The sequence below is a fragment of the Pelodiscus sinensis genome, chromosome 5 (assembly GCF_049634645.1).
Source record: "Pelodiscus sinensis isolate JC-2024 chromosome 5, ASM4963464v1, whole genome shotgun sequence".
In the NCBI taxonomy this organism is placed as follows: Eukaryota; Metazoa; Chordata; order Testudines; family Trionychidae; genus Pelodiscus; species Pelodiscus sinensis.
This window is the reverse complement of record NC_134715.1, coordinates 50,816,763-50,844,681: the sequence shown is the minus strand read 5'-3', so window position 1 is coordinate 50,844,681 and position 27,919 is coordinate 50,816,763. Positions and strand designations below refer to the sequence as shown.

Below are 27,919 nucleotides of genomic sequence, written 5' to 3'. Positions count from 1 at the left end.
CTGCGGAGGATGGGGTCATGGACACACACACAACACTGCTGCTCATGGGCATGCCTGCACTCGTGGGGCAGCATCAGCTCCTGGGTCAGTGTGGCAAGGCAGAGAACACCTTTCCCCTGCCAGTGGAGCTTGCTGGGAGGGGAAGGAAATGGGGGGGACCCCAGCAGCACCTTCCCCGGCAAGCAGAGTCTGCCGCTCACACACACCTCTCCCAACACCCTCCACCCATCTCCTCTAGAGGGCAGGGATACAAGTCTTCTCCCTGTGGGACACCGCCACTGCCGGACCTCATGTGTGTGTGGCTCAGAGGGAAGCTGAGCTGCCCCATTGCCCCCTTCCCACCTGTAGGCTCCTGGCCTGGCCGGCACCTTCCCATGCCTGCTTGTCCCCATGGCAAAGGGGTAGCGAGGCTCCCCCGGGACATCTGTGCCCCTGCAGGAAAGGGCCCACTGTCCAGGCCTCAGATGGCTTTGCTCAAAGCACATGGCCTTCATCTGAACCGAGACCTTTCGGTGTCAGCTCAGAGATGAGGGCAAAGCTTCATGCGCCCTGTTTCCCGGGATGACTGCCCTTCTCTTTGTTTTTTACAGCTGGACCAGCTGTGAGTGGGGCGCAAGCCAAGTCTCCTACGCCAGCCTCCCAGCCCCGTGAGACCCACAGGTGCTGCCAACTCCGCGAGGACCTCCAGCAGGAGCACATAGCCTGCCTCCGTTCACCTCCAGTGGTCCCTGGACTGATAGGAGCAGAGGTTGGACGTGGACCTGGAGGAGCGCCATGCCAATTGGGAGCTGCGTCGCACCACCTGGCAGGAGCTGTCCCAGGAGACCCAGAGCATGTGAGCAACATACAGCGTCACTGCCAACCACATGGTCGCTGTGATTGAATGGTCCAGCAGCCACCCTTCCACACCCACTCCTGCTCCCGCCCACGCCCCCCCAGGTGCTGAGGGCCCCGCGCACAAGGTGGTGGGACAACCTGAGGCAAGAGCTAGTCCCAGCCCCATTCCTGAGCCTCTCTTCCCCCTCCCAGGTTCTTTTCTCAGTCCCTCCCTGTTTATATTTGCCCCAAATAAAAACCAGGGTTTCTTGTTCCAAAACAAAAAGTCTGGTTTATTGTGTCGGGAGGAGAGGGGAAAGATGGTGGGAAGGGAGGGGTGTGGGAGGAAAGGCACAGAGGGGCACTGCAGAGGCCGCTTGTGGGGAGACCCAGGGGAGAGTCTCACAGGTATCCTTGTCTGAAACTCTTCCCCAGGGCCTCCCAGATGGTGCAGCCCCCTGATGAGCCTTCTGGATGAGCTGCTCAAAGGCCCTGGTAAACCGCTCAGACTCTGCCCTCCACCCTGGCAGGAACATCTCACCTTTGTTCTTGTACAGGTTGAGCAGGATACAGCAGGCTGACACTACTTGGGGGATGTTCCACTTGCTGAGGTCCAGGAGGGTGAGCGGAACCTCCCTTTGAGACGGTTGAATGTGCCCTCCACAACAATGTGGGCCCTGATGAGCCTGCCATTGAAACGTTCCTTGCTTTGGTCAAGGTGCCCAATGTAGGGCTTCATGAGCCAGGGGAGCAGAGGGTAGGCTGCGCTGCCCACAGTGCACATTGGCATGTCCACGTCCCCAACTCTGATGATGTGGTTGGGAAAAGAAGTGCCGGCATGCATCTTCTGGAAGAGGCTGGAGTTACAGAAGACAAAGGCGTTGTGCGCCTTCCCCAACCACCAAACATTGATGTCTGTGAAGCGGCCTGGGTGGTCCATGATGGCTTGCAGGAATTTGAAAAGTAATGTAGTTGATGTAATCTGATGCCCAGTGGTCAGGGGCCTGGATGGGGATGTGGGTGCCATCAATGCTCCCCCCCACAGTTGGGGAAGCCCATGGCAGCAAAGCTGGGGATGATGGGATCCACGCCACCCAGGAAGGAGACAGGGAATCACAGGGTTGCTAGGGCTCTTGGGAGTTGCACAAGACCAACTCCCATCCCCACACACCAGGACCAACCCTAGCTTGCCCCATCCCCCGTCAGGGCTTTGTAAAGGCGAGACTGAAATGCCTTCCAGGGAGGGAGCTTCCACCCCCCCCATTCCTTAGGGAACCCCATTCCAGCAGTTCACAACCCTCCCGGGACAATAGCAAGAGAGCAATACCTACATGACCACAGCCCCAACAGTTGATAGTCCCAAGCAGAACTGGTTCCCCGTGGAGCAGTAGCTGTCCGGCGTGGTAAGCTTCCAAATAGCGATGGTGACCTGCTTCTGAGGGGAATGGCAGGTCTCATGTGGGTGTCCCATTGCCAGAGGGCAGGGGAGAGCCACTCACACAGCTCCAGGAAGGTGTCCTCCTGCATGCAGAAGTTCTGGAGCCACTGCTGGTCATTCCACGCTCCATGATGTTGCGGTCCCATTAGTCAGAATTGGTGTCCTATAGCCAGAAGCAGGGCAGGAGAGGCTGGGAAGGGCAGTGGTGAATGAGTAGCACATGGAGAAAAGTGAGGAGGTACCTCGCAGGGAGCGGTGGGTCCTCTTCCTGAAGAGCCATGAGGGGAGCCTGCAGTAACTGCACCAGGAGGTGCGGAAGCAGGTCCAAGAGCTGGCGACTGCTTTCCAGAAGGTCTGGCTCCATGTCAGGAGTGATGTGGCATCTGCAAGGGCAACAAGAGAATGCAGTGAGAAGGGTTTGCTCTCTGTCAATGAGGTAGGCAAAGGTGAAGAGCCTGAGACATGACTGTACATGGAGGTCCCTTTAAGCACAAGCCTCAGCTAGCCTCAGGCAGCAGTTCCAGGAAGCGACTACTGTCCTGATGCCCCGGGGTTTTTTAAAGTCTCCAATCAGTATAATGTAGCACTTTAAAGACTAACAAGATGGTTTATTAGATGATGAGCTTTCGTGGGCCAGACCCACTTCCTCAGATCAAATAGTGGAAGAAAGTAGTCAGAACATGTAGCCGTGTTAGTCTGGGGTAGTTCCACTATTTGATCTGAGGAAGTGGGTCTGGCCCACGAAAGCTCATCATCTAATAAACCATCTTGTTAGTCTTTAAAGTGCTACATTGTCCTGCATTTTGCTTCAACTACCCCAGACTAACACGGCTACATTTCTATCACTATTCCAATCAGTATAGACGTTCTATTTTGAAACAGCACTATTTTGATGGGCATCTGTAGTGTGGACATGCTATTTCAAAATAAACTTTTTCAGAGGATTTTTCCTTGCTGAAATAGCTTATTTTGAAATAAGCATGCAGTGTAGACGTAGCCTATGACTCCAGTTCTGCAGGTGGCTGAGTGAGTAGATGTTTATGGTGTGTTTGGATAAATTATTTTGTTGATGAATAGCAGAGCAATTCCTCTGTTGAATTAAGGTATGACTTTCTGGCACACCAGGTAAAAGTATTTATTGCCCTGGGGAACTGCATTAATTTGTAATTATGTATTTCCTGTCTTTGGAATTACAGGCAGTCCCCGGGTTACGTACAAGATAGGGACTGTAGGTTTGTTCTTAAGTTGAATTTGTATGTAAGTCGGAACTCGTACATATTGTAGGGGAAACTCTAGCCAAACATTTCTCCAGAGCTCAGTTTTATTCTCCCACACCTCACTTCCCTCAGTCCTTTATTCTCAAGCTGAGGTATCTGCTGAGAAAAGCCACTCCGCGACTCCCTGGTCTGGTGGTGGTGGTGGTGGGGGGGGGTGCTAGCTTCGCGTCTCCCTGGTCTGCTGGGGGGAAGCAGCTAGTGTGGGGTTGCCTCACCCCGTTTGTAAGTAGGGATCCGATGTAAGTCGGATCCATGTAACCCGGGGGCTGCCTGTATTTTACACACAGCTTTTTTTTCTGTATTTGAAATTACAATACCTGTTCTCTATATCGTTATTCTTTCCTGTTTATACATAGAACTCTGTTCTGTGTAAGAGTCTCCACTGTTTTCTCATGGAAAATGAATTAATGGATTGACGAAAAAGCATTTTAAACTAAAAATTAGTCTGCATTTAAATGCCCCTTTTCATAATGAAATCTTTGGTAAATACTTTTATTTATAATACACTTATTCTGAACTTGTATTTAAAAAGAACTAAATTTGATTTAAAAAGAACTTCAGAACATTTTGGCCCTGTTTCCCCCAATCTCCTTTGGAAAAGTTTGGGAAGCAGAAGAGTTAGATGGGAGACTGAATATCAGAAATCCATTCTAAATCTTGGGCTTGACCATTATTCATGTATGAATGTGGGCAAGTTATTTAACTGCTCTGAGACTCGGATTCCCGTCTTTAAAAAATAGAGCTCTGGCCATACCTACCTTAGAGGGATGGCATAAGGCATTAATAAATTAATATTTCTGAAATATTTTGAGACAGTAACAATACCTAGTGCAAACATGCACAAATAATTCCCTAGAAACAAATCTTCTAATAGTGTGCATGCACACTAGCTGAAGATACATATGCACACTATTTGAAAAACAAGGAACTTGAATATTCGTGGTTGGCAGTAAGAGTGGAATACAGGGCTGCTCTCAAGCAGTGAGTGACAATATTGAATGAGTAAGACTTCAAGCGAGGGGGTGAGTTAGACTGGAAATGTCTCAAAGCAAAATATTCTTCCTCACAAGAAAGAGATACTTCAGTAAAATCCATTCAGAAATGAAGGCACCTCCCTGCATTTGTAAACGGAGCACGACTTCTCCAGTGAGGGCTGTGAAGAGTTAAATCAGACAGTTCCTAAGTGTTGTAGTCTATCCTCTTCTCTTCCCCACCCTGTTTTTTTCCTTTCTGTTCGCTCTCTCTCCTTCTAGTTTTGGCAGGGGATTAAAGTAGCTCCCCCCTGTGGCAGCAGTGACCCAGAAATGAGTTTGATTCACAGAGTCCTTCCTCCATAACAAGTAAAAACGTCAGTCAGTCTGTATGTGTGTGTGTGTGTGTGTGTGTGTGTGTGTGTGTGTGTGTGAAGGGAGCCACAATCTGCTCCCACTCTCCAGTGCTTGTCTGAACTCATGAGGCAGCACAGACCCCTTCGCGCAGAGAAACTCCAACCTCACTGGCAACCATCGCGGCAGCAGGAGCAGGTAACTGTGTCCAGATTCTGACTCTCCTCCACGCCGCCGCCGCAGAGTGAGCCGGGGGAACAGCCAGCACAGCCATATTTGATGGGTTTTTGTTGCTTTGCTTTGGAGTTCTCCAGAAGCAGCTAGAGAGCAATTTAATGCCGAAGGTCGCTGCCTAGTGGAAATAATATAGTACGTCATTAATATGGCGCCAAAAGATTTGCTTCTTGATATGGAGCGAGGGGAGGCAGTTGAGTTGCAGCTTCACTATCCCACAAGCAACTTGTGCATTGCTGGGGAGGGAGGGAGCGGTGGGAGGAGGAAATAGATGATTATTTTGCAGCTTTGAGAAACGATGTGATGTAAGGAGTGTTCTGCTAGCTGGTTTTCATTTTGCTGCAGACTTTGCAATGGCAAATAAGGCTCTTGCAGCTTTCAAGGTGCACCAGCTAAATCAACACAATACTGCACTGAGGGTTTTTAAAATTTGTATATGTATTTGACTTTGCTGTAGTTTTTTAAAAAAGAGAGTGGGGACGCGGGTATCTGAATTAATCAATGCTGGGTCAGCCTAGTTTAAAAGTAAAAAGCGTTGGATCAAGTTGGTAGACAGATGGCAATTGCAAAGCGCAGGTCCTTTTAGATATAGACGCTATAGAAAGGGGGAGGGGTGGTCGTAGTCAGAATCTGTCACCGTGTCGCCCACATGTCCAAAATATCCGTTGCATCAATTCAAGGGCAGTAAGGGTGTGTGTTATGTGCAGGCAGCTTTGCAATTACATTCATGCAAATTGTGTTTGGATTTCACTTGCTGTAGTTAAAAAAAAAATGCTCGCAAAGTATAAAAACCGTTCACCGGAGAAAATAGGCAGAAGTTTCCTATTGGGGTAGGAGAGTGTTGGCCGGTTAGTCCTGAACTAGACGCGATTGTGATTTTAGGCACTAATGGACATGTGTGGAGGGGGAGGCTTTTAGTACACTGCTATAGTAGAGCCGTTTATTTTCAACTGAGTCCGAGTGTACAGTAGCTCCTGCTGGAGAGCAAGTTGTAACAGCCCTGAAGTGCACGTGTTGGGAGAGTGTGAGTGTACGGAGGGAAGGGGTGTGTTGTGTGTGTCTGAGGGAGGAGGGGGCGGTTGTTTGGCTGCTCGGGCTCTGCTGGGTGGCAGCAGCTTCTGTGCCGCTGGCGAGAGCGATGAATGCGGGCCAGGGCCGGAATGTGGAATGTTGACCCCAGATTCGAATCCCTTCGGAACGGTCTCACTGGCTGCGGAGATTGTCCCCCCCCCCCCCCCCGCGGGAGGGAGGCGGGGTTTGCTTCATCGGGCGCCTCCGGGCTGGGTGTGGGAGGGGGGACGGGAAGGGGCAGAAGGAAGCAGGTGCACGGAGGCAACAAGAACCGGCCGGGAGGCTTAGGAACCTCCCCATCCAAAGCGATGCTCCCCAGCCCCCTCCCGCTGGGGGCCGGCGAGTTGAGATCCGTGCGGGGTTCCACGGCCCAAGCAAACACGTGCGGGTGCTCGAGAGGAACTTCTGCGAGCCATGTTTTGTTCCTTAAGAGACCGAGGGCTAAATTCTGCCCACAACTACCCCGTGCAATCGCACCGAGACAGCAGTGCCCACTTGCGCTGTGAGGAGCTGGCAATTGAGTAACGTAGGTCCTATTATGGGCACTGTCGGATTAAATCATTGGGGTGGCACATTAATTTCCCAAGTACTACGGTGATGGATAATCAATACAATGAGTGGCAATAGGGTTTACGGATGAAGTTCTTAAATCTCCTAAATGATGCTGACATGCACTTATGATGATATACGAATGAAACCAGGGGGTGGTGCAAAATGTCTGAGGGATTGCACAGGTGTAAGGGAGACTTTGGCTCTTAATATCCCCCCCTCTTCCTTTACCAAGGTCTTTACAAGGAAAATGGGACTAGGTTATGGTCTTTTCAAATAACCGCATCATTTCGCTCTAACGGGCTATCCTTGGCGTCCCCAGAGGAGAAGGCAAGAGTGCAGCGCAGGCGATTATTCCAGTTGCTGAAATTAGACAAAGCCGCCCTGCTGCACTCGTATCCCTGGACTCTGCTCGTTACATGCTCAGATTTTGCAGATTGTCAGGCTTCGGGTCTTGATTTTTTTCTTGCCAGTGTTCATTAGCGCCAGCATTCATTAGCAGTTTATGGCGCGGATTTTATTATTTTGACGAGGGTGGTGGTAGGAGATGTGTGTTTGTTTGCACCGCCTGCTGGATGGTTTCCTATGACAAGAGGTGATACACAGTTTCCAGAACTGTCTGGGAGTGGGAGGAGAGACCGACAGAAAGCAACCTCAAGTCTTAGTGCTGCTGCTATTCAATCCTAGTCTAAACCGTCCCCCATCTCACCCTCCCCAGACATTGCAACATGGAGAGCGGGGGGTGGAGATGGGGAGGGTTGCTTGGCCGTAGAAATGATATGGATTTGGGAGCTGAGCTGAGGGCATCAAGTTTGATTTGCAGCTGAGGCTGAGCGGATTGGTGCATCTGGTGGGAGGGGAGGAGCACAGGAGGAGGGTAGGCGGGGGAGATCTGGTCAGTTTCAAATGGAGACAGACGGGGAGGTGTACGTAAAATGGGATTTTTGCCTGCTGTGCAAAAGGTGCCATAATCGCAAAAAGGGGTTAGTCCGGCGACAGCAGCGCAGCTGGGGGCAGGAGTTAAGTGTGATACTTGTTCCTTCCCGGCTTCTCCACCTCTCTCCTCAGTCTTTGTTCGTGTCTGATGCCTCCGGACCTCTCAGTACGAGCAGCTTCAGCGGCGGCGCTGCGAGCCCTCGGCACCGGTATTGCTAAGGCTGGCGATAAATGAGCCCTGTGTTGTGTGGATCGGAAAAACTGGGCGGGTTTAAGAGACATGACTACCTCTTAGCACTGCTGTCTCAGCATGCTGGGGAGCTAGGAGTGGGAACATATATTTGAACCAGGAGGATCTGAAAAATAGAGAGTCCGAGATTTAAAGAATACAAGTAACAAAAATGCTTATTTACCTGAAAAACAGACTTTAAGCATGGCCTTAAAATAAGCCTCCCAAATGAGGAAGCCTTTCAGTAAGGAAAGCAGTTCTAGCTTTCCAGTTCATTATTGCAGCAGTGACTACTTGTTTTGATCAATATGCAAATTAACAATAGTAGGTGATTTTTTTTTTAGAATTATTTAGTTTTCAAGAGCACTTTGAGAATTAAGGTGTTGGTATGGGATAGGTGGTTTGGAACAAATTGATAAATTAAACAAGCAATAAGTTATGGGAGGAGATGGTATTCACCCAACAGTCCTGAAGGAACTGGGTATGAAATTGCAGAACTATTATTTGTAAGATGTAACCTGTTAAATCAGTCTCTACCAGATGATTGGAGGCTAGCCAATATATTGTTGATTAAAACAATTTTTTTGTGATGATCCTGGTAATTAGAGAGCAGGAAGGCTAACTTATGTACCAGGCAAATCAGTTGAAATCAGAGTAAAGTTGATCAGACACACAGGTGAACTGGGTATATTGATTAGGAATCAACAGGGCTTTCCTAAATTATAAGGAATGATTTGTCATCTATTAGAACTTTCCCCAATTATTAGCTATGTACAAGCATGTGGACAAAGGCCATACAGTTATATAGAGTACCTGGGTTTTTACAAATACTAACAAACTAAGTAGTCCATAGGATGAGAGGGAAGGACATCTCATGGATCAGAACGTGGTTAAAAATAGGAAACAAAGGGGTAGGAATATTAATTGTTAGCGCAGTAGAGAGAGAGATAAATAGTGGGGCCTTCCAAAGATATGTATTTGAACCTGTTCTGTCATCATATTCGTTAATGTATTGGAAAAAAGGAGATGAGAAGTGAGGTGACAAAATTTGCAGATGATGCAAACATTTCAAAGCTGACTGCAAAGAGTTACCAAAGGATTTTACTAACCTGAGTGATAAGATGGCAGATTTATATGCAACTTTGTGTATTTTGAAAGCTTGTATCTCTCATCATCAGAAGTTGGTTCAATAAAAGATATTACCTCACCCACCTTATCTCTGTGAAATTGCAGCTGAAATTCACTGTTAGTAAATGGAAAGTAAAGCACATTGGAAAAAATCATCTCAGTGAGATACACAAAATGATGGCATTTAAATTAGCTGTTACTACTGAAAGAAAGAGATCTTGAAGTCATTGTAAATAGCTTTATGAAAACATTCAGTCAGTGTGCAGTAGCAGCCAGTAACGGGGGAAAAATGTTACAGAAAATATTGTAATGACACCAACTGAATCTGTGGTACACTAATATCTTGAATATGGTGTGGAGTTCTGGTTGCCCCTTCTAAAAGATATTTGTTAGAAATGGTGAAGGTATAGAGAAGGACAACAAAAATGATTGAGATATTGAAATAGCTTCCATAGAAAGAGATCTTGATATGGACTGGGGACTGTTCATCTTAGAAAAGAGATGACTGAGGGGTGACATGAATGGTGTGGAGAAAGCAAGAAACGAGTGTTGCTCACTCTTTCCATGCAACACAAAAACCAGGGGTCACCAGATGAAACAAGGCCACAAGTTTAAAACAAACACAAGGAAATAATTCTTCACACAATGCACTGTCAACCTGTGGAACTTGTTTCCAGGCTATGTTATAAAGGCCAAAGCTGTAACAGGGTTAAAAAAGGAATTACATATGTTCATGGAGGACAGGCCCATCAGTGCTTATTAGCCTAAATGGCCAGGGATTCAGTCCCATGCTCTACATATTCCTGAATCTCCAACTGCCAGAAGCTGGACATGGATGACAGGCTAGATAAGTTGATAATTGTCAGGTTTTGTTCATTCTCTCTGAAGCACCTGGTATTGGCCATTGTCAATAGACAGTACGCTGGGCCAGATGGACCTTTGGTCTGAACTAGTGTTGCCTTTTTATGGGAATAAATATACCTATGATTAATTCTTCATCTGCAGGCCCTTTCTTAGTAATAATTCTTCTAATAAAAATGATTGTAATGCCAGCAAACGGAATCTATGCTAGATTTTCAGACTTGTCACTCATCAAATAATAATGGGCCATGCCTTGACATAAATGATTAGTTTATGTAGCCACGTGAAAGTTTTAAGCATAGATATCTGCCCTTTTGGGGAGTTGTTACATTAGAAGCTATGGTAATTGTACAGCAAACTACCAACAGTTGTTTTCTGTTCATTTTTAATTTTAACTTTTATTTTAAATAAAAGCTAAAACAGCCTATTTGGCACATCCATTTCCAAATAAAGAGATTTTACTGTGTTTTAGATTAACTCTTTTGCAAGTAGTTCTTCTTTTGTAAATAAGCATGCTTGCAAACATAAGACCTTAATAAACATTACACTAAAATATGTTTGGTACGATTCTGTTTCTAGAGCTTTTCATACTCAGTGGAATATTCTCTCCAAATTGCAAGAGTGTGCATTTTAGTGACAGGATTCTCCCTGAAGAAGCAGATTCTCCACCACTGCTGATTTGAAGCTATGTTTCATATATATGTCTCCAATAAAATAATAGCTGTAAATTTCCCTTCTAGCTTTTCTGCTTTCATTTCTAGATCACATTTAAAAAAAGCATCCTCTGCCCAGTGCTTTTTCCATATAGTCAGTGCTGCCTCTTTACACTGCTGCTACCTGCTAGAATTGGGCAAGTTGACAGCTCACTCTAGATTAAAGTAGTCAGATACATCTAATGGATGAGGGATGGATGAAATTAATAGGTAGGATCTAATTTCTCATTCCTCCTTACACTGAGTAGTCATTTACACTAGTGCAAAGGCAATATAAAATGCTACCAAAACCAGAATGAACTCACTTTGCAGTACCAATGATTATACAAGTGGTAGGGCAATGATGATTGACCTTATAATCAAATTCTGCTTTAATTTACCCTGATTTTGAATAGCTCTACTGAAAGGCAGTTGGAAATACTCCAGATTCATAAGGCAAATAGATTGGGCCCGTATATTTTCCATGCAAGTTTGTGAGGGTTTCTTCTCCACGTATCGAGCCTCTGTGGCCTTTTTACTGCAGAAAAGCCCAACATCCCTTTTTGGATAGAATTCTAGCTCCAGTTATGTTTTCTGTACACATGAAAAAGTGGGATAGCAGAATATAAAGTATCAGAATTGATTTTATTTGGATCATATTTTTGTTGGGGGTATATGCATCTATTCACATGTCTAGTACCTGAAATACAGTGTTTTCTGAATGGTATCTGTTGGAAGGGAACTAGCAAGACTGTTTAAAGGATATAGTAATTGGAGACTAATGTCTTCATCTACCATCCAGTTGATTAAGATGAGATTATTCTTTGCTTCCCATTTGTACAAAAGTGTTTGAAGTGATCTCTTGCGTGCTGATAATTAGGTCTCAGTGTAGTTAGTATCACTGCAGTTGGTAACTTTCAAGAATAGCTAATTTTTCTCTCTGTCTTCAGGGTGTACATCTGTCATAATTTTGCATTCTTTCCTTACTGTCTGCAGCTGTTGAATGCAGTTTATTATAGTGACACACATTAACACTGTTATAGTTAATGGTCTGTCAGAGTTTGAATTATAAACTCTGTTTACCCAGAGGTCCATAAAATCATTAAAAAATTATCTGTTGGGAAATATGATATATAAAAGCATTAACCTGAGGATGCATATTTAATTTTTTATAATTATTTTGAAAATCTCTGGTTAGCCATTATAAAAATAGCAATTTGCCATTTTTAAACTATACCTCCTTCCCCAAACTCCCTGTCACTTAGAAAGAACATCAGATTAGATTCAATAACAACAAAACAAAACATGGAATTTTGTTACCAGGCAATAGAAGCATGAAAAATTCTATTTACACTATGTGTACATTATGTGCAATTGTTTACATGACATTGTTTGGGCTTCTGTTCTAAGGAAACTAGATTGCCTACTTAAAAAAAAATAGGGTCAGATTTTGCCCTTAGTTCTATAATTGCAGTCCTACTGATTACTGTGTGAATGAACAGGTGTAACAAGAAATACATTGATGTTATTCTTTAGTTTAATTTTTATGTCCCTTCTTTCCTTTTCTAAATTAGTCTCTAAGGGCATATCTACACTGGGGAGTTATTTCGAAATAACTCCCCTTATTTAGAAAAAAAGGCGAACATTCACACAACTAAGCCTATTTCAAAATAATCACCTTGTTATTTTGAAATAACTCATGCTTGTGAAGAGAAATAAGCTTATTTAAAAATAGTTATTTTGGGAGCTATTATTTTGAAATACCCTGGTAGTGTAGACATAGCCTAACAGTGCTAAGAAAAGCAAAGCACCGCACCATATTGATAAGAACAGAGGATTTACTATACTGTATCGCACTGGAGGTTCAGATTCCGTATTTTGCATCTGGTAGTGGATTCCTCAGAGGCAAGCATAAATTCTGTTGTCCTTACTGCACCTCGCCAATTGCGTAAAGATGTAATGGGATGGATATTATTACTGAATCCCAGCAAAGATTTGGAAGTATGAAATGATTCTGAAGTAGGGCATTGATTTGAATGCCAATTAGTGATTTATTTGCATCGTATTTTACAAATATGGATAGGGATTGTCACTATGTCATAGACATTAGTGACTCAAAAGCAGCCTCCTGGATTATTAAATAATATGCATTTTAAAGTGGTCTGAATAGTATTTAGCACTTGCCCAGTGCTTCACATCTTCAAAACGGTGTACGTACTTGATGAATTAAAGCCTGATTATAGCTCTTAGAGCCAGTGTAGCAAAAGAAGAAGAACAAAACACCTGTAATAGCTGAGTGATGTGACAGGTGGTGGCATGTCTCTGTAAAGAATAATGCTTCCTGGGCTCTGGGGAAAGACAGAGAGCAGCAGCACTTGCTGCACTCCGTGCAAGTGTAGTGTCTGCCATCCAGCTGACAGCGCTGTCCTGATGTTGATAGTCAGTTTCCATGTGGCGGGGAGTCAGAGAGTCATGACTTCTACCCTATCCAGACATACCCTGACTACTGCAAGCAGCACTCAGAGCAATATTCCTTGTGATCCAGGAGTACAAGCAGCAGGGCCATGACTGCTTCCAGTTAAACTGTGTTGCACTGGAGGCAGGGTCTCCCAGTCTTCACTTTCTGTTAGAGGGGGAGGGGAATAATTTTTGATGGGGGTGCACTCCATGAATTTGGTCAGTGGTCAAGGGCCGTACTCTTCTATGATATTAATGGAGGAGGTGCGGAGTCTGAGATAGAGGTTGGATGCAGAAGGGAACTCAGCATCGAGTATTGAGGTGTAGGAGGGGAAGTGGGGTCTGAGAGGGATTTGGGGTGAAGGGATGGGGCCGTTATCAGGGGGAGGGGATTACCATGCAGAAGTGAGTGTAGAATCGGGGGGGGGGGGGAGATATGTGTGCAGGAAAAGATTCTGACTTGGGGGGATGGGTGCAGGATAGGGGTGCAGGGTTTTGGAGGGAGTTTGACTAGGGACAGATGTTCAGAGGGTTTGGGTTGTGATTAGGGACGTTAAAAAGCAATTAATTAGGTAACCACATAAGCATTAAAAACCTTAGCAGTTACATGATTACACATTGCGGGGTCTGCAGTGGGGACGTAGGCGAGTAGTTGACTACTAGATAAGCCTAGGCTTATTGGGTAGTCGAGTCGATTACTTGCATTTCCTCCCAAGCTCTTTCTGCCTCTGTATCCGCTTATGGCATCTGTACCAGAGGCAGCAAAGGGGGCGATGGGGGAGGAAGCAGGAGCCAATGCTGGAGGGAAGGTGGCTTAAAAGCCGGTTCCCCCAGCACCATCTCTGCAGTGCCACCTGCCTCTCCCCTCTGCTGCCTCTATCCTAGGCAGTGGGGGTGGGGGTGGGAGCAGGGGAGGCTGCCGCAAAGCAGTCTCTGCCCATGGTAGGTCCAGGCTTGTCGCGGGCAGAGGCTGCTCCAACAGCAGCCCCATCCACAGGTGTCCCAGTTCCCTGCTAAGACCCCCCCACAGACACGGGCTGCTGGGACTGAGCACCTTCCCTTATCAACTAATCATGTAGTCGATAACAATTCTATTGACTACACAATTAGCCAATTACCTGCCTCTTAACATCTGTACTCTGCAATATAAAGCTTATACTGCAGTGGAGCCAGCTCCCTGGGAGTGGGGCTGGCAGCCAGTGCATGCTGGAAGCTGACTCCCAGCTTCCTGGTAGAGCTGGCTGTGCTGCAGGCTCTGCTGTATAAGCTTTACACTGCAGAGCCCAGAGTGTGGGGTGGCAGCTAGCACTGTGGGAGCCAGGGTGCACGGGAAACTGGTTTTTAAGCTGGCTCCCAGCATAGCCAGGGTTCCCACATGCTGCCCCTCTCCTACGGAACCAGCTGCCGCCCCGCGCTTCTGTCTCTGTATTAGTGCAGTGGGATGCCGGAGCAGCCTCTGTCCGTGGTGGGCATGGGCTTGCCACAGACAGAGGCTACTCTGTGGGATGTCGGGCCCTCTGCAGACCGGGGTTGTTGCCATGCCACGCTGCTGTCTCTCTATCAGAGGCAGCAGCGCAAGGCGGCAGGCGAGCCAGTCTGCACAGGGAGCCAGTTTTTAAACCACTTCCCTTGTGGACCGGCTCTGCCTGCCATCCTGTGCCGCTGCCTCTGATATAGAGGCAGCAGCGTGGGGTGGCATGGGGCTCCCAAAGACTGGAACCGGGAGCATACTGGCTACTGGCCCAGCCCCTGTGGAGGAGCAATGTAGTAATTGTGTAACCGCTAAAAATTGTTGAAGCTACCCAATTACTAAAATAACTAATATCTAACATCCCAATTGTGCACCAATATGAAAAGGTCAGAGATGGGCCAGCAGGGGAGTTAAGGGTGATAGGTATGCATCTTAGATTTTTTTTCCCCCACTGTTTGCTCAGTTCTCTCTTTACTTGCATCATAGGAAATATTTCCACTGTAAGAAAATAGACTATTCAATATTGGCATTGTTAATATTTCTTTAAATTACTGGTAGAGTTTGTGGCTTGCGAGGAGGTGTAGATTGGGTCAGAGGTGTATTTCATCTTTGAGTAGGCTTGGTTGGAGCTCATGCATGCTTCTTTGGAAAAACGTTTTTCACATGTTTTTGGGGGATTTGAATCTAAATTTTCAAATGACCCTTCTTTACAATGTCAACCTATAATCGAGTACATAATTAACTGATAAGCCTAGGCTTATCGGTTAATCTTATTGACTACACCCACTCCCCCTCTTCCTGCAGCGGGGAGGGAGTGGGAGCTGCTGCAGTGGAAAGCCAGCTTTGAAGCCAGCTCTCCACGAGTACTGGATCTGTGGAGCTGTCTGTCCCATCCCCACCCCAGAGCTGCTGCCTCTGATAGAGAGCCAGCAGTGCAAAGGGCGAGGGGGGCAGGCGGGAGCTGGTAGATGCGGGCAGCCAGCTTTCAAGCCAGATCCCTGCACATATTGGCTCACGTGAGCGGCTTCCCCCCTGCACTGGTGCCTCTCTGTCAGAGGCAGGGGGGAGGAGGGGGTGGACAGGTGGGAGCCCATGTGCATGGGGAACTGGCTTTTAAGCTGGCTTTCCTCCTGTGCTGGCTTCATGAAGCCGCCTCCCCTCCTCCAGCTGTGTTGCTGCCCCACTCAGAGGCGGGAGGGGGGGCGGGGCAGTGGGCCCAGGCTCACTGCAGAGAGACGTTGCTCCATGGGATGCCAGTGCAGCCTCTCTACACAAGGAGCTTGGACCCTCCATGGACTACTGCCACAGAGTTGCCTCTGTCTGTGGCTGGCCCAGGCTAGCTGTGAACAGAGGCTGTTCCATGGGATGCCAGGGCAGTCTCTGTCTGCAGGGAGCTTGGACGCCTTGCAAACAGGGACTGCTGTATCAGAGGCAGTAGATCAGGGTGGCAGTTGGGAGCCATTCTGCACAGGGAGCTGGTTTTTAAAACCAGCTCCCCTCATGGACTGGCTCCCCCCAGCCATCCTGTGCTGCTTTCACTGATACAGAGGCAGCAGTGCCGGGTGGTAGGTGGGTTCTTGGGAATGGGCCCGGGAGTGCACTGGCTGCCACCCCTGTGGACTATTGAATAGTCATGTAACCAATAATATTTTGTTTGGTTACACAGCTGTTCAGTTAATTGGTATCTAACATTCCTATATCAAGCCCTGGATCTGAAATGTTTACACTTAATTCAGATATATATCCAAACTTTGTGGCTGGTGCCTGACTTATGTATTTTGATCTTAATATGTGTATCTGTCTATTAAATGCATAAAGTTCTAGCTTATTCTAAAACTACTGATTTAGAAAGAGTTTAATAATATAATTGTGGGAGATTGTGTAACTGATTATTATTCTTTCACCTCTGAAATTATGTGGGGGAAGATTGTGTAAATTATTATTCTTTTGCCTCTAAATATAAATTGCCCTCTATAAAATAGCATTGGAAAGTCATGAAATGAGCTACTTGGTTACATATTCACTTTTAGTGGCCAGATATATGCAACATAAAACCACTGTGCATCTCAGTGAGCCATATTTACTCAATTTCTGGTATGGTAAGTCCCTTTGGGTTAGATAAATCAGTCTTGTATCCAAGTTTACATGTACTAGTGCTGCAAAAGATGAGCTCCTCCAATACACCTACCATTATTATTATACCAGGTTCCTTGGAGAAGGAAAAGATCATTGGAGCTTTCATTACACAAGATCTTTCAATGATGATAAATTAGGAGTTAATTAAAGAAACAAAAATCCCTTACCCATTTTATGCAAGTGTTTTTTGTTTGAGAAGGTTTTTGTATGGTTTTATTGGGATTCACAGCAGCTTTTGGTCAACACTCATTTTTTTCAATGGGAATTGTCCTTACAAAAGTTAAAAGTACTCACAGCAGTTTTACTACAATGAGATAATCATATTTGTCTTTGTGTTGAAGCTGCCATTGGCCCCTACAGCATAGAGCTATTTTCCAGAAAGGTACTTAGGAAATTCTAATTTATATGAGAATCCAACTTTACATTTTTTGCACCAAGCAAGAATCAAAAGCCTTAGGCAGCTTGTTTCTGAATCTGCCCCTGCGGAGTGTACATTGGCATTTTGTTGCTAACGCACCACCCAGTTCTCATTTTCACTACAGTTGATGCATGGCAAATGAAGACTCATTGAATCTGATATACACGCTAGAGTACTTGTCCCTTTAACTCATGGTGAACATGGTTTGCTACATTTGTCATGTTGTTTCCACTTATTAACTTCAATTCTTATAGGCTTTTACATGTCAATGTTCACCAGCTATTGAAAACTTTAGAGAAAATTTAATTTAGAATTATTCCACATCATAAAGCGTTAGACAGTATCCCCTGTGTTCAGAGTGTTGGAGTTAAGATACACATACTTTCACTTCTCAGTGGGTTGTAGGGCAGCGCAGTTTGATAGTTACTGAAAGTTATAACCATCCTAGTAGCTTTTGTATTAAGAATTGGAGGTCTGTCTAACTCCTACAGAACAGGCTTGCCTCAAAGAAACCAGCATAACAATTGGCATTAGGCCAGAGAGGTAATAAAATCATATTCGGGAGGAGGGAACTATTCTCTCATCACAACTATTCTCAGAGAATTGCTGCTCTGTGAATAAATGGAAGATTTCTATCTCTACTGCTCTTAGGCTGGCACCTTCCATGAGGACTAAACTTGATTCAAAAACGTATCAGCCAGTCTATACATTTACAGAGGCAATAATACCGTAATTTGATTTTAAATCTAGAGTCACAGTGGGTGGGGGAAGGTCTAACCCAATGTGAATACTTTTACTGTAGGTATTTGCCTACTTTAAGACTTCTGAAAACACAAAAATATGCTTTTGCTTCTTGAAATTAATGTGACCACAAGACTGTCATCACACTTCCTTAAATCACATTTTCACCTGCCCATATAATACATATCTAATTACGCATCTTTTGGATGTTTACTGTTTATATTTCAAAGGCTATTTAAATCAATTTATTTTCATTTGTGTGCTGTATATCCTGGAATGCCAGTGGAAACACAACTTCATGGTTGCGTATTATCTTGGGTTAAGTGCTGTCTCATTGCTTTGCAGGCCACCTGCTGTTTCCCGTGGAGATCATGAAACGAGGTCGGCTTCCTAGCAGCAGCGAGGATTCTGACGACAATGGCAGTAAGTGCTCCTCTGTTGTACTTGGAGTGCAGTAGGTTATGTGTGTGTTGAAATCACATTTTAATGTAATATTTTACATAATGGGTTACAGAAAGCTGGGGAACAACGCAAATGTTAGAAAACGGTTCTAAAACAAAATATTTTCAGAATAGGTGAGCTGTAGATTACAAGATCCCACAAAGCTTGCTGTTGATTATACAGTGTTTGATGATAAAGTTTGACACAAGAAAATAAATTAAAGGTCGTCAGTGGTGCAAGCAATACAGCTTATCATAACAAGATTACAAGAACAGAATTAGCACATTATCAGTTATTAACATTGTTGACTAGCTCAACTTTTAATTGAGGGACAGAGTTTGCTCTAATTTTTTTAATGTTTTCATTCTCTCTTTGTACAATAGGTAGGGTATAATTCTTCTGCATCAAACTTTTATAAGAACAGTTTTTTGTGCCTATAAAAATCTCTTTTAAAATGAATTATTATTTTAAATTATAATTTATAAACCCTAAGTTTCTCATATTTGTGTTGGTATCAGTCACGTTTGAGGACTAACAAATGTTCCCTAACATTTAGGGAAAAAGTATTGATTTGTTCAGTAGCTTGGGTGTCTCTTGACGTAATTCATATGAGCTAATTAAAATATCTTACTTGTTCAAATAATGGGAAATTGGTATTCTTTCATTTTTTAAAAACAATTGATATAAGAGGTGGGGCGGGAATAGTGCTTAGATGCTTATTTGGGCAAGTCATGCAATTTACTTGTATTCTCCAGCTTTGTAACTTATGCAGTTGTCACAGGCATTATCCTGGTTGTAATTCAGTCCATCTGGGTACATGTTATCTGGGATGAAAGGCACTATATAAGTAGAAGGGATTATTGAGCCACATTTTGAGTTCTTCAGTTGAAGCTTAAACCAAAACCCAACGAAGTTATTGGGGAATTTCTGTTGATTTCAGTAGACTTTGACTCAGGCTCATAGGTCCTGATCCTGCAGCAGGACCTACATAGATGGATCCTGCACTGATGAGGAATCTCAGGATGTGTCTACACTGCAGAGCTTAACTTGAAATAAACTATGCAAACTGAACTATGTCAATTGAGTATCTTATTTTGAAATAAAGCACTCTTCCTCCGACTTCCCTTATTCCTCATGATGAGGGTAACAGGAGTCAGGGTAAGAAGTCATCCAGCTTGACGGTATTTTGACACTATTTTGAAATAACTGCTTGCAGTGTAGACAGACGTACCCTTATTGACAACTGTGAGGGTCTGCCCATGCAGACCTGAATATCAGGCCCTACAATGTAACCCTTACATAGGCAAACTATTATTGAAATCAATGAGTGAAAAAAGGAATGGAAAAGGTGGGGAAAAAAAGAAAAAAAACCAACTTTACTAGGAGTTTAACTGAGAAAGGAATAGATAAAAAAAAATTAACGACTTTCAGTATTTGACCTCTTAATAGAGGCGAAAGTACCTCATGGGGTCCCAGATTTTTGAAAAACCTATTGAGCTATTTTTAGATTTGAAAAAAATCTCATGATTTAGTATTAATTCAAACTTTTCCAAAGAAAATTAGATGAAAAAGAAGCAAACATGTCTTTCTAGCACAAATACAAATTAACCCTCAAAATTCTACATACAATATATTTTTACTAGAATTTTTCTTTTTCTTCTGTCCATCCCCCAACTCTCCCTTTTTTACAATCTCCTTGTATTTAACTTTGATCATTATTTGCTCTATTTTCATGCTACATCTTCTACTCCTGGAGGAATTCAGACCAAAAAATCCAAAATTTTGCATAATTTATTTATCAAAATAATGCAGTATAATCACAGCAGTTTCACTTATTTTGGTAATTTATGTAAACTACCGGGGGGGGGGGGGGGAGAGAAAGCGTTCAGCATTTCCTAAACATGTGAAAGTTAATTTTCAAATATCTGGTAACCGAGACTCTGCATTCCAGTTCTAATCCTGGATTTTCATTTAAATTATGTTTCTTTTATTGTGCTCGTTGGTGTTCTGTAGAATTGAATGTCACTTTAAATTGCTTAGACTTTCACACAAGAAAGTCATACTGTTTTGCTAATCGTTGTCCTGCATTTTTTTTAAATGGGTAAGTAGAATAGATCTTGAGCTGTAATCTAATCTCATTGTGCCTTTCTGCTGGGGGGGACCAAAACCGAGAAAGCACATAGACCTTCTTAGCTGAGGTTTTCCTTATTATCATTTACAATAAGGCTCCTAGAATGGGAGAAATTAACAAACATTAGCACTTGCCTTTTTAGTTGTTAAATTTCTGCTCTGCCTCAGGAACGGAGCCTGTTCACCCAGCCCTGTGCCTCCAAGCCCAGTATTCAGCAACAGGGACAGAGTTAGGTTGTGTCTGCACTTGTGTAGGTTGACCCTCCCAAAACCTGGACTTTCATATCTGGCAAGGTTGTTCCTGGACTAGGGAGTCCTGGCGAGGAGTCCCAGTGGGGTGTGGCTGCCTAGTAGTGGGGCTGGGGACGTGGCAGGCCTGGGAGTGTGGCTGGGGATGCAGCAGACAAGGTAACAGGCCCAGGGCTGTGGCAGTTCAGGCTGCTGGGGCTACAGCCGCACAGTAGCCTGACAGGGGTGGGAGGCAGCCAGGGCCAGCAGCAGGGAGGTGAGGTGAGTGGGGGGATGGTAGCAGGGGACCTCTGTTGGTCCAGCAAATTTCCTCTCTTGTGGTCAGTCATGTCCCGAGGTTGCTGGACCAGAGAGGTCCAACCTGTACTTGCTTTGCACGTGTGAATGCTGCTTTGTCAGCAGTAGTGCACTCCTACAGACAAATTGAAACTCAGTCATTGGGGGTAAAAGTATTTTGTCTGAAAAAGTGCTGACAAACAGCTTTCATACACACTGACTTTTTTTAGCAACTGGACTGTGTCAACACAGCCTTGTTGCTAAAAGCTGCATAGGGTATGTGATGGGGTTCACTCATAGATCGTCCGTTGATTTATCCCCCTGGTGTGCTAATCGTGCCACTAACACCTGTTTTTCTGTTCTCTGGGGCTTCCCACCATCCTGTCCTGTTGGACCAGACTAGGCACAGAGTTGGGGTTACTGTCCCCCTTGCAGAGCAGCAGACGCTGAACTGGTTCAGTTCCAAGATGGCTCAACTGTAAGAGCTCAGCACCTGGGAAATCATTACCCAAAAGTGATCAAATCCCCAAATAAGTCCATCTTTCTCGGTGTAAAAGTTTTACACAGGAAAAGTTCATAAGGTCAGCCCTCTTTATCAGTGAAAGAGAGCTGCACAGCTGTTGCTTCCCTCTGGTAACAGTTATTTATACTTGGCCTGATAATAGGGTTTTTATTAAGTACAAAAAGTAGGATTTAAGTGGTTGCAAGTAAAAATAGTCAGATCAAAATAAGTTACTAAATTAAAATGAATATACAGATTCTGAAGATTGTAGTATTAAAACTCATAAGTTACATGAGATATTTTGTCTAAAGCATCTGAGTTATGCATATTTATAAGCACATTTTCATAAGGCATGGAGGGGCCCCATGACAGTGTAGCTTGAATCTCTCTCACTCATTCACATGCAGGCAGGTGCCCATCCCCATCCCTTTAATGCAGGGGTCGGTAGCCATTTCAAACCGAAAAGCTAAGCTACATCAAAATTCAGAACCAGTGGTCAACAAAGACCTGTATAAGAATGCCCATTTGCATGACTGAAAAAACATACAATTTAATATTATTGATAATTGACACAATGATTAATAATAGCATAAATGAAACATTTATGAATCAAATGAAAAAGTACTTACAGACTTTATTTAACGGGACGTCTGCTGTTGCATCTTTTCGCACATTTCTTTGAAGTTTACATCAAAACTGGTCAAATTCAGCTTCATGCTGTCTTCTGTCAGTTTTATAGCATGGGAATGTGGGTGTGCAGGAGTCTGGATTGGAGTGTTCGAGGGGCTCAGCAGGAGATTTGGGTGTATGATGGACTCAGGGTTGATGTGTGTGGGATACAGTAGTGTTGTTATGCTTTTGCCCGATGAGAGCTGGGCCCAACTGGGGACTTGTTGTCCCGGCTTCATTTTTAAATAAAGTAAAATATTATGTCTAACACAAAAGGTTTCCACATTGTTTTTATTTACGGCGTGATTGGGGAACCTTTTTTGGGTTGGGTCCACTGACCCACAGAAAAATCAGTTGGGGACCACACAAGTAAGAAGCAAAAAATCCTCCCCAAACCCCCAACCCTCACTGATGTGGCCTTCACTCCCCTGGTGCTCCAGCCTGGTGGTGTGTGGGAGTGTAGGGGTAGGGAGGACTGAGGTTCAAGACTCAGGCCAGATTTACTCTTTGGAGTTCCAGGGTTAGTGGATTTTGTGGGCTCCCCTAGGCTCTGAGGTGGGGCCAGAAATGAGTGATTAAGTGTACACGACAGGGCAGCCAGTGGATGGGAAAGGAATGGGGGTGCAGGATCTGGGTGGGAGGTGGGTGGTAGAAGGGGGTGAGGGTGCGAGGTCTGGGTGGGAGATAGGGTGCAGGAGCAGGCTCGGAGTAGAGTGTCTGGCCAGGGGACCAAGAGTGGCCGGGGGCAGGAGCAGGCTTACGGGCAGGGTGTCTGGCTCGGGGATGAGTGGGTGGGCTGGGATCTGGGCATTGAGGGGTCACTTGTTTTTGCTCTGCATCGCAGGAACCGTGTAACACCTGCTGCTCCCATTCGCTGTAAGGAAACCTTCAGGAAGTTTTGCAGGGGAAACTTCCAGGAAGGTGTGTCTCAGGGGAAGGAAAAGGGCAGTGTGCACAGAGCCATTTTTGATTCCTTTTGTTCCCCACATGCCAGGGGGAAGGAAAAAGGCAGTGCATGCTTGTTCCCTGCATGCTGGATCCAGCGGGGAGGTTTGGGGCTTTCTCCTCCCTCCTTCCCCCCCCCCCACCTGCAGGAAGCCAGCGCTGATGTTCCAATCTTGCGAGGGACCATAAGGCTGTAGCACCAGCGCTAGCTCCCTGCTGCGGGGAAGGCCGGGGGGAAAGGGAGGCTCCAGAAGATCCATATCGGGCTCCCTAGTGACCCATATTTGGCTCACTAGCCATAGGTTGCCAACCCCTGCCTTAATGTCTCTTCATGGACACATGCATACCCAGTCCACACACAATGATCTGCTTTCTGCTGCTGGCTGTTCCCAGGCAGCAGATGTGTCCAAGTTGCCATGGAAGGGGCATGTGTTCTCCACAGATTTCTTTGCTTCCCTATTTTCTGTGGGTGAGCCAATAAATCTATAGAAAGAATAAATTCTGTGACCGCATAGGGTACAGAATTCCCCCAAGGGTAATCTTCATCTGGTGTTTACTTTTGACCCCTTTCTGCTGGTTCTATCCTGGACAAAGTAAAACCTTAACTAGATAATTTTTGAGTTGAACTTTAAAACTGCAACAGTTGACTGGGTCTCAAATTTAGTAGAACAAGTTGACTTATCTGTTGTTAATTATATCACTGATTTAATATATTGTCATATTCAGGTCTTCAAAAGTGAAGATGTATTTTTCTAATAATCATACTCGTTATTTGTAAAAAGAGTCCAACACATGCTGGTCAGAGGTTTTAGACAACTAGCTTAGCTAGGATTAAAAAAAACCTGTGTTTTTATGTCCACTGTGACTTAAAGGAATAAAATAGTTCTTTGCTATTTATTACGCAGTATATACTAACAAAATGTAATCACCTCTCTGTGAGATGATAAAACATAATTTAGTAATAGATCTTGTAGAAGAGTTCAAAAATACATTTGTTCATTTATTTGATAAATACCTGTCAGAGTATATTAATAGTTTTCCAACTATTCCAAGTATACACCACTTCCTTCTCTCTTGCTTTTATTGCATATTCTGTCCAGGCTTTACTTGGTTTCACTTTTCTTTACGGTAGTCTAAAATTACTCTGTAGTTTTGAGACACAAATCCAGCATGCCCATTATGGTAATCTGTAGACTTCAAATAAAAAATTTCCCATGAGATTGGAGATGTCTGACATAGTGATGAAATCTCTATGACTTGTCCTCATGGATGCTGAAGCCCCCCAGAAGATATCACCTGTGTTTGCAGTTGGTCCCAAACCAGCTTACTGCATCTTCCATTTTTGTGTTCTCTTAGGTAATCTCTTCCTGTAACACACACAGCTCTTCACAGCTGGGCTTTGTTTTCTGATCGACTATAAGAAGCACTGGGACATACCTGCATGTCCTGTAGGCTAAAGTCAGGACCCTCCTTGTTTCCAAGCAAGAAGCAATCATAATGGTACATGTCTGGAAGTTGGCAGAACTGGTCAATTTCCGAAAACATTCTTGCAACTAATTCCATCCACCAGAAATCCAGGGAGTGGCAGAGCTAATGAGTTACTAGAATTGCATACTTAGCATGATTGACATTCTGGAACTAATGTACCCATGCCTTACTCATTGCACTCTTAATATAGTAAACATCTCAGACAATAATAAATGTTTGAAGAATCAGTGTCTTAGGTCTTTTTCTCCAAGTTATGAATTTGCTAGTGAGTGGGTTAAGAGATCTTACTTTCTCTGCTTCACCTTCACCTAATGCTTCCTCCTCTTTTGTCAGATTATGAATGTCTATTGTTGTTATCTTAATTTCCAGAGTCAGACACACAATTATATTACCAGTAGTTTATTTGTTCCACTTCTCTGGTAGTACTTGTGACATTTATTCTGCAATTTAGCTAGAGATTCCCTGTGTGATCCAGAATTTTCTGAACTTTTGGCCTCCACTTTTTGTAGAAAGATTTCAAGCTTTTTACAAACCATTTTTCTACTCAAAGACTCCAGAAGCACAAGACAATTAAATTTACCATTCCAAACAGCTGTCTTCTAATTGAAAAATTAAAATTTTAATCAACACTTAGTTGGAATCCTCTTGCCTAACATCTGCTTCTCATCAGAGTAACTAGCGCCTCTTGACCTTCATTGAGCTTAGGGCATTGAATGGTGCAGTACTACAGCTTTAGAATTTGACATTGCTGTCACTGAACTAATTTGCAAAATTCCCATTGGCATTAATGGGTAGGGTCAGCCCCCCCACCTCCCAGCTGTTAGACTATTCATCCTTGCTTGTGGGATTTTCAATGGACAACTCAATGGGAATATGTCGTGAAGCATCTTGGCTTCAGTTTGAGCCTGACTGTGTATAATTTAGGGCTAACTTGTCCATTTTGACCCCTAAGTGGCTCATCCTAACTGGACCCTTAATACCCTCCCTGATAGCTTTTTACTTTAAAGGGAATATAGGTGCTTTATTCTCCTGAGTGCAGAAGCCTCAAAACTCACAGGGCGGTAATAATAATAATAATAATAATAATAATAATACATGCTTTTTCATTCATTATTAATTATCATTCATTTAGACTTAAATAAGAAGGTAGAGTTTGTATTTTAATATTTTTCTTATTTTAAAAATCAACATAATGTGGTGTGATTATGTGCATTTGGCTTCATGAGTAGAAGCAAGGCTGTGATTTAAGATACTGTGTAAATGCATTCTCAGAGAATAGGAAACATTGTACCAGATAATACAGGACTATGTAGCACTTTAAAGACTAACAAGATGGTTTATTAGATGATGAGCTTTTGTGGGCCAGACCCACTTCCTCAGATCAAATAGTGGAAGAAAATAGTCACAACCATATATACCAATGGGTACAATTAAAAAAAATGAACACATATGAAAAGGACAAATCACATTTCAGAACAGAAGGCGGATGCGGGGGGTGGGGGGGAGGAAGGTAAATGTCTGTGAGTTAATGATATTAGAGGTGGGGAAAGGTAGGTGTCTGTGAGCTAATGGTATTAGAGGTGATAATTGGGAAGCTATCTTTATAATGGGTAAGGTAGTTGGGGTCTTTGTTCAGCCCCCCACGGAGAGTGTCGAATTTTAGCATGAATGACAGTTCAGAGGATTCCCTTTCAAGTGCAGATTTGAAAGTCTTCTGGAGTAGGATGCATGTGATTAGGTCGTTGAGACAATGTCCTTTCTGGTTGAAATGGCAAGAAACTGTTTTTTCTTTGTGATCCTGTCTAATATCTGTTTTGTGGGCATTGATCCTTTGGCGAAGTGTCTGTGACATTTGTCCAGTGTACATAGCAGACGGACCCATAGTCTCCTATAGACAACCACCTAACCTCAAGATGATTCTTACCAACAACCACAGGACATACCACACTAATACCAACCCTGGTACTTTCCCTTGCAACAAACCCCGTTGCCAGCTTTGTCCACATATTCACTCTGCTGATACCATTATTGGGCCTAATCTAGTGAGTTATAAGATCAAGAATACGTATTCCCGCGCATCCAGAAATATAATTTATGCTATCATGTGCCGAAAGTGTCCGTCTGCTATGTACATTGGACAAACGTTTCAGACACTTTGCCAAAGGATCAATACCCACAAAACAGATATTAGACAGATATTTGCCCTATAAATGGCAAATATGGTTTCATGACCGTGGTAACTGTTGTGACATAATTTGTGTTCTTAATTATCATTGAGTTTTCAATACAAGACTTCTGTTCTAGAGATGTTAAGTAGTGTTTAATAAGCTAATCAAGTAGTCAATGGAATTTCCATTGACTACTTGATTAGTCAGTAGGGGGTTCACTGCAGCTCTGCTTTTTTAAATGTAGCACCGGTTTCTGCTTCCTCCCGCTGCCTCTGATACAGAGGCAGTGGAGGGAGGGGAGGAGGAAGCGACTAGTCAGGTAGTGACCTGACTATCTGATAAGCCTAGGTTTATCGGGTAGTTGACTACTCAACTAGTCTCTTATATCCTATTCCATTCAATTATTGAACTTACCCACCTTTGTTTAGATAAGATCTAAGAAGATCACATAATGATATGGATGCAAATACTGACGGTACTCAAATAGACATTCAAAATCTGCAGTTAGAATAACAACAAAACTTCAGAAACACAAGAAAGGTGAGAGAATCTTTCCTTGGATCAATTTCTTTTGGTGGAAGAGAGAAGCTTTTGAGCTTTACAGATTTGACAGAGAGCTCTATGAAGCCCAAAAACTTACCACTTCACCAATGGAAGTTTGTTCAATACCATGTCTTACCTCATCTACCATGTCTCCTCATATCCTAGGACCAGCATGTCTACATCCATATTAGAAATAAAATATCAGAAATGACTGCAGTGGAATGATGTCACAATAGGAAAGAACTAAAGTGGACCCTTGAGTGGGAAATATCCCATAGGATCAATTAGTTCCCCACACTTCGAGAGGAGTGCCACATAATGAGGTGTGCATATTCAAAGTCCCACGATCATTGTCAAAGATAATTAAATATTCAGATACATATTGTTGAGAGAGGGGAGAACAGGAGGCTACCTGCATTAACTTACTCTGGATAGTGTAAATTCACCATTTTGTTTTAGTGCCTCATGTAATGTAATTGTATGAAATTGCTGTAAAGTCACCACAGGGATCATACAGTTCAAAAGCAGTAATTGGACAATTACTGATGACATTTTATTTTTGTGCAACATAGACATTGATTAAAAAGTGGAGGTTGTTGCTTTTTATGTTTTGATGATCAGCTTTTTTTGATTGCAAGGATCAACAAATCATAATATACCATAAATTATTAGTATTGTCATGAAGTCCCAATTTCATTAATGGCATACATGAGGCTGATGGATCAGCAA

At 43.8% G+C, this 27,919-nt stretch overlaps 1 protein-coding gene across 6 annotated transcripts in view; it reads left to right on the top strand.

Annotated features, from left to right (window-relative positions):
- The window catches only part of JADE1 (jade family PHD finger 1), a 274,830-nt gene that overhangs the window by 196,764 nt on the left and 50,147 nt on the right, over positions 1-27,919 (top strand). The window contains exons 1-2 of one of the 6 annotated variants that reach the window (XM_075929967.1): positions 4,872-5,054; positions 18,125-18,202. In XM_075929967.1, the coding sequence (XP_075786082.1) occupies positions 18,151-18,202 (52 nt within the window). In that variant the 5' untranslated portion in view covers positions 4,872-5,054; positions 18,125-18,150. Of the gene's footprint in view, positions 1-4,871; positions 5,055-6,363; positions 6,688-7,592; positions 7,856-18,124; positions 18,203-27,919 lie in introns of those variants that run through there. The other 5 variants (XM_075929968.1, XM_075929969.1, XM_075929964.1 and 2 more) reach the window with 5 other exon arrangements.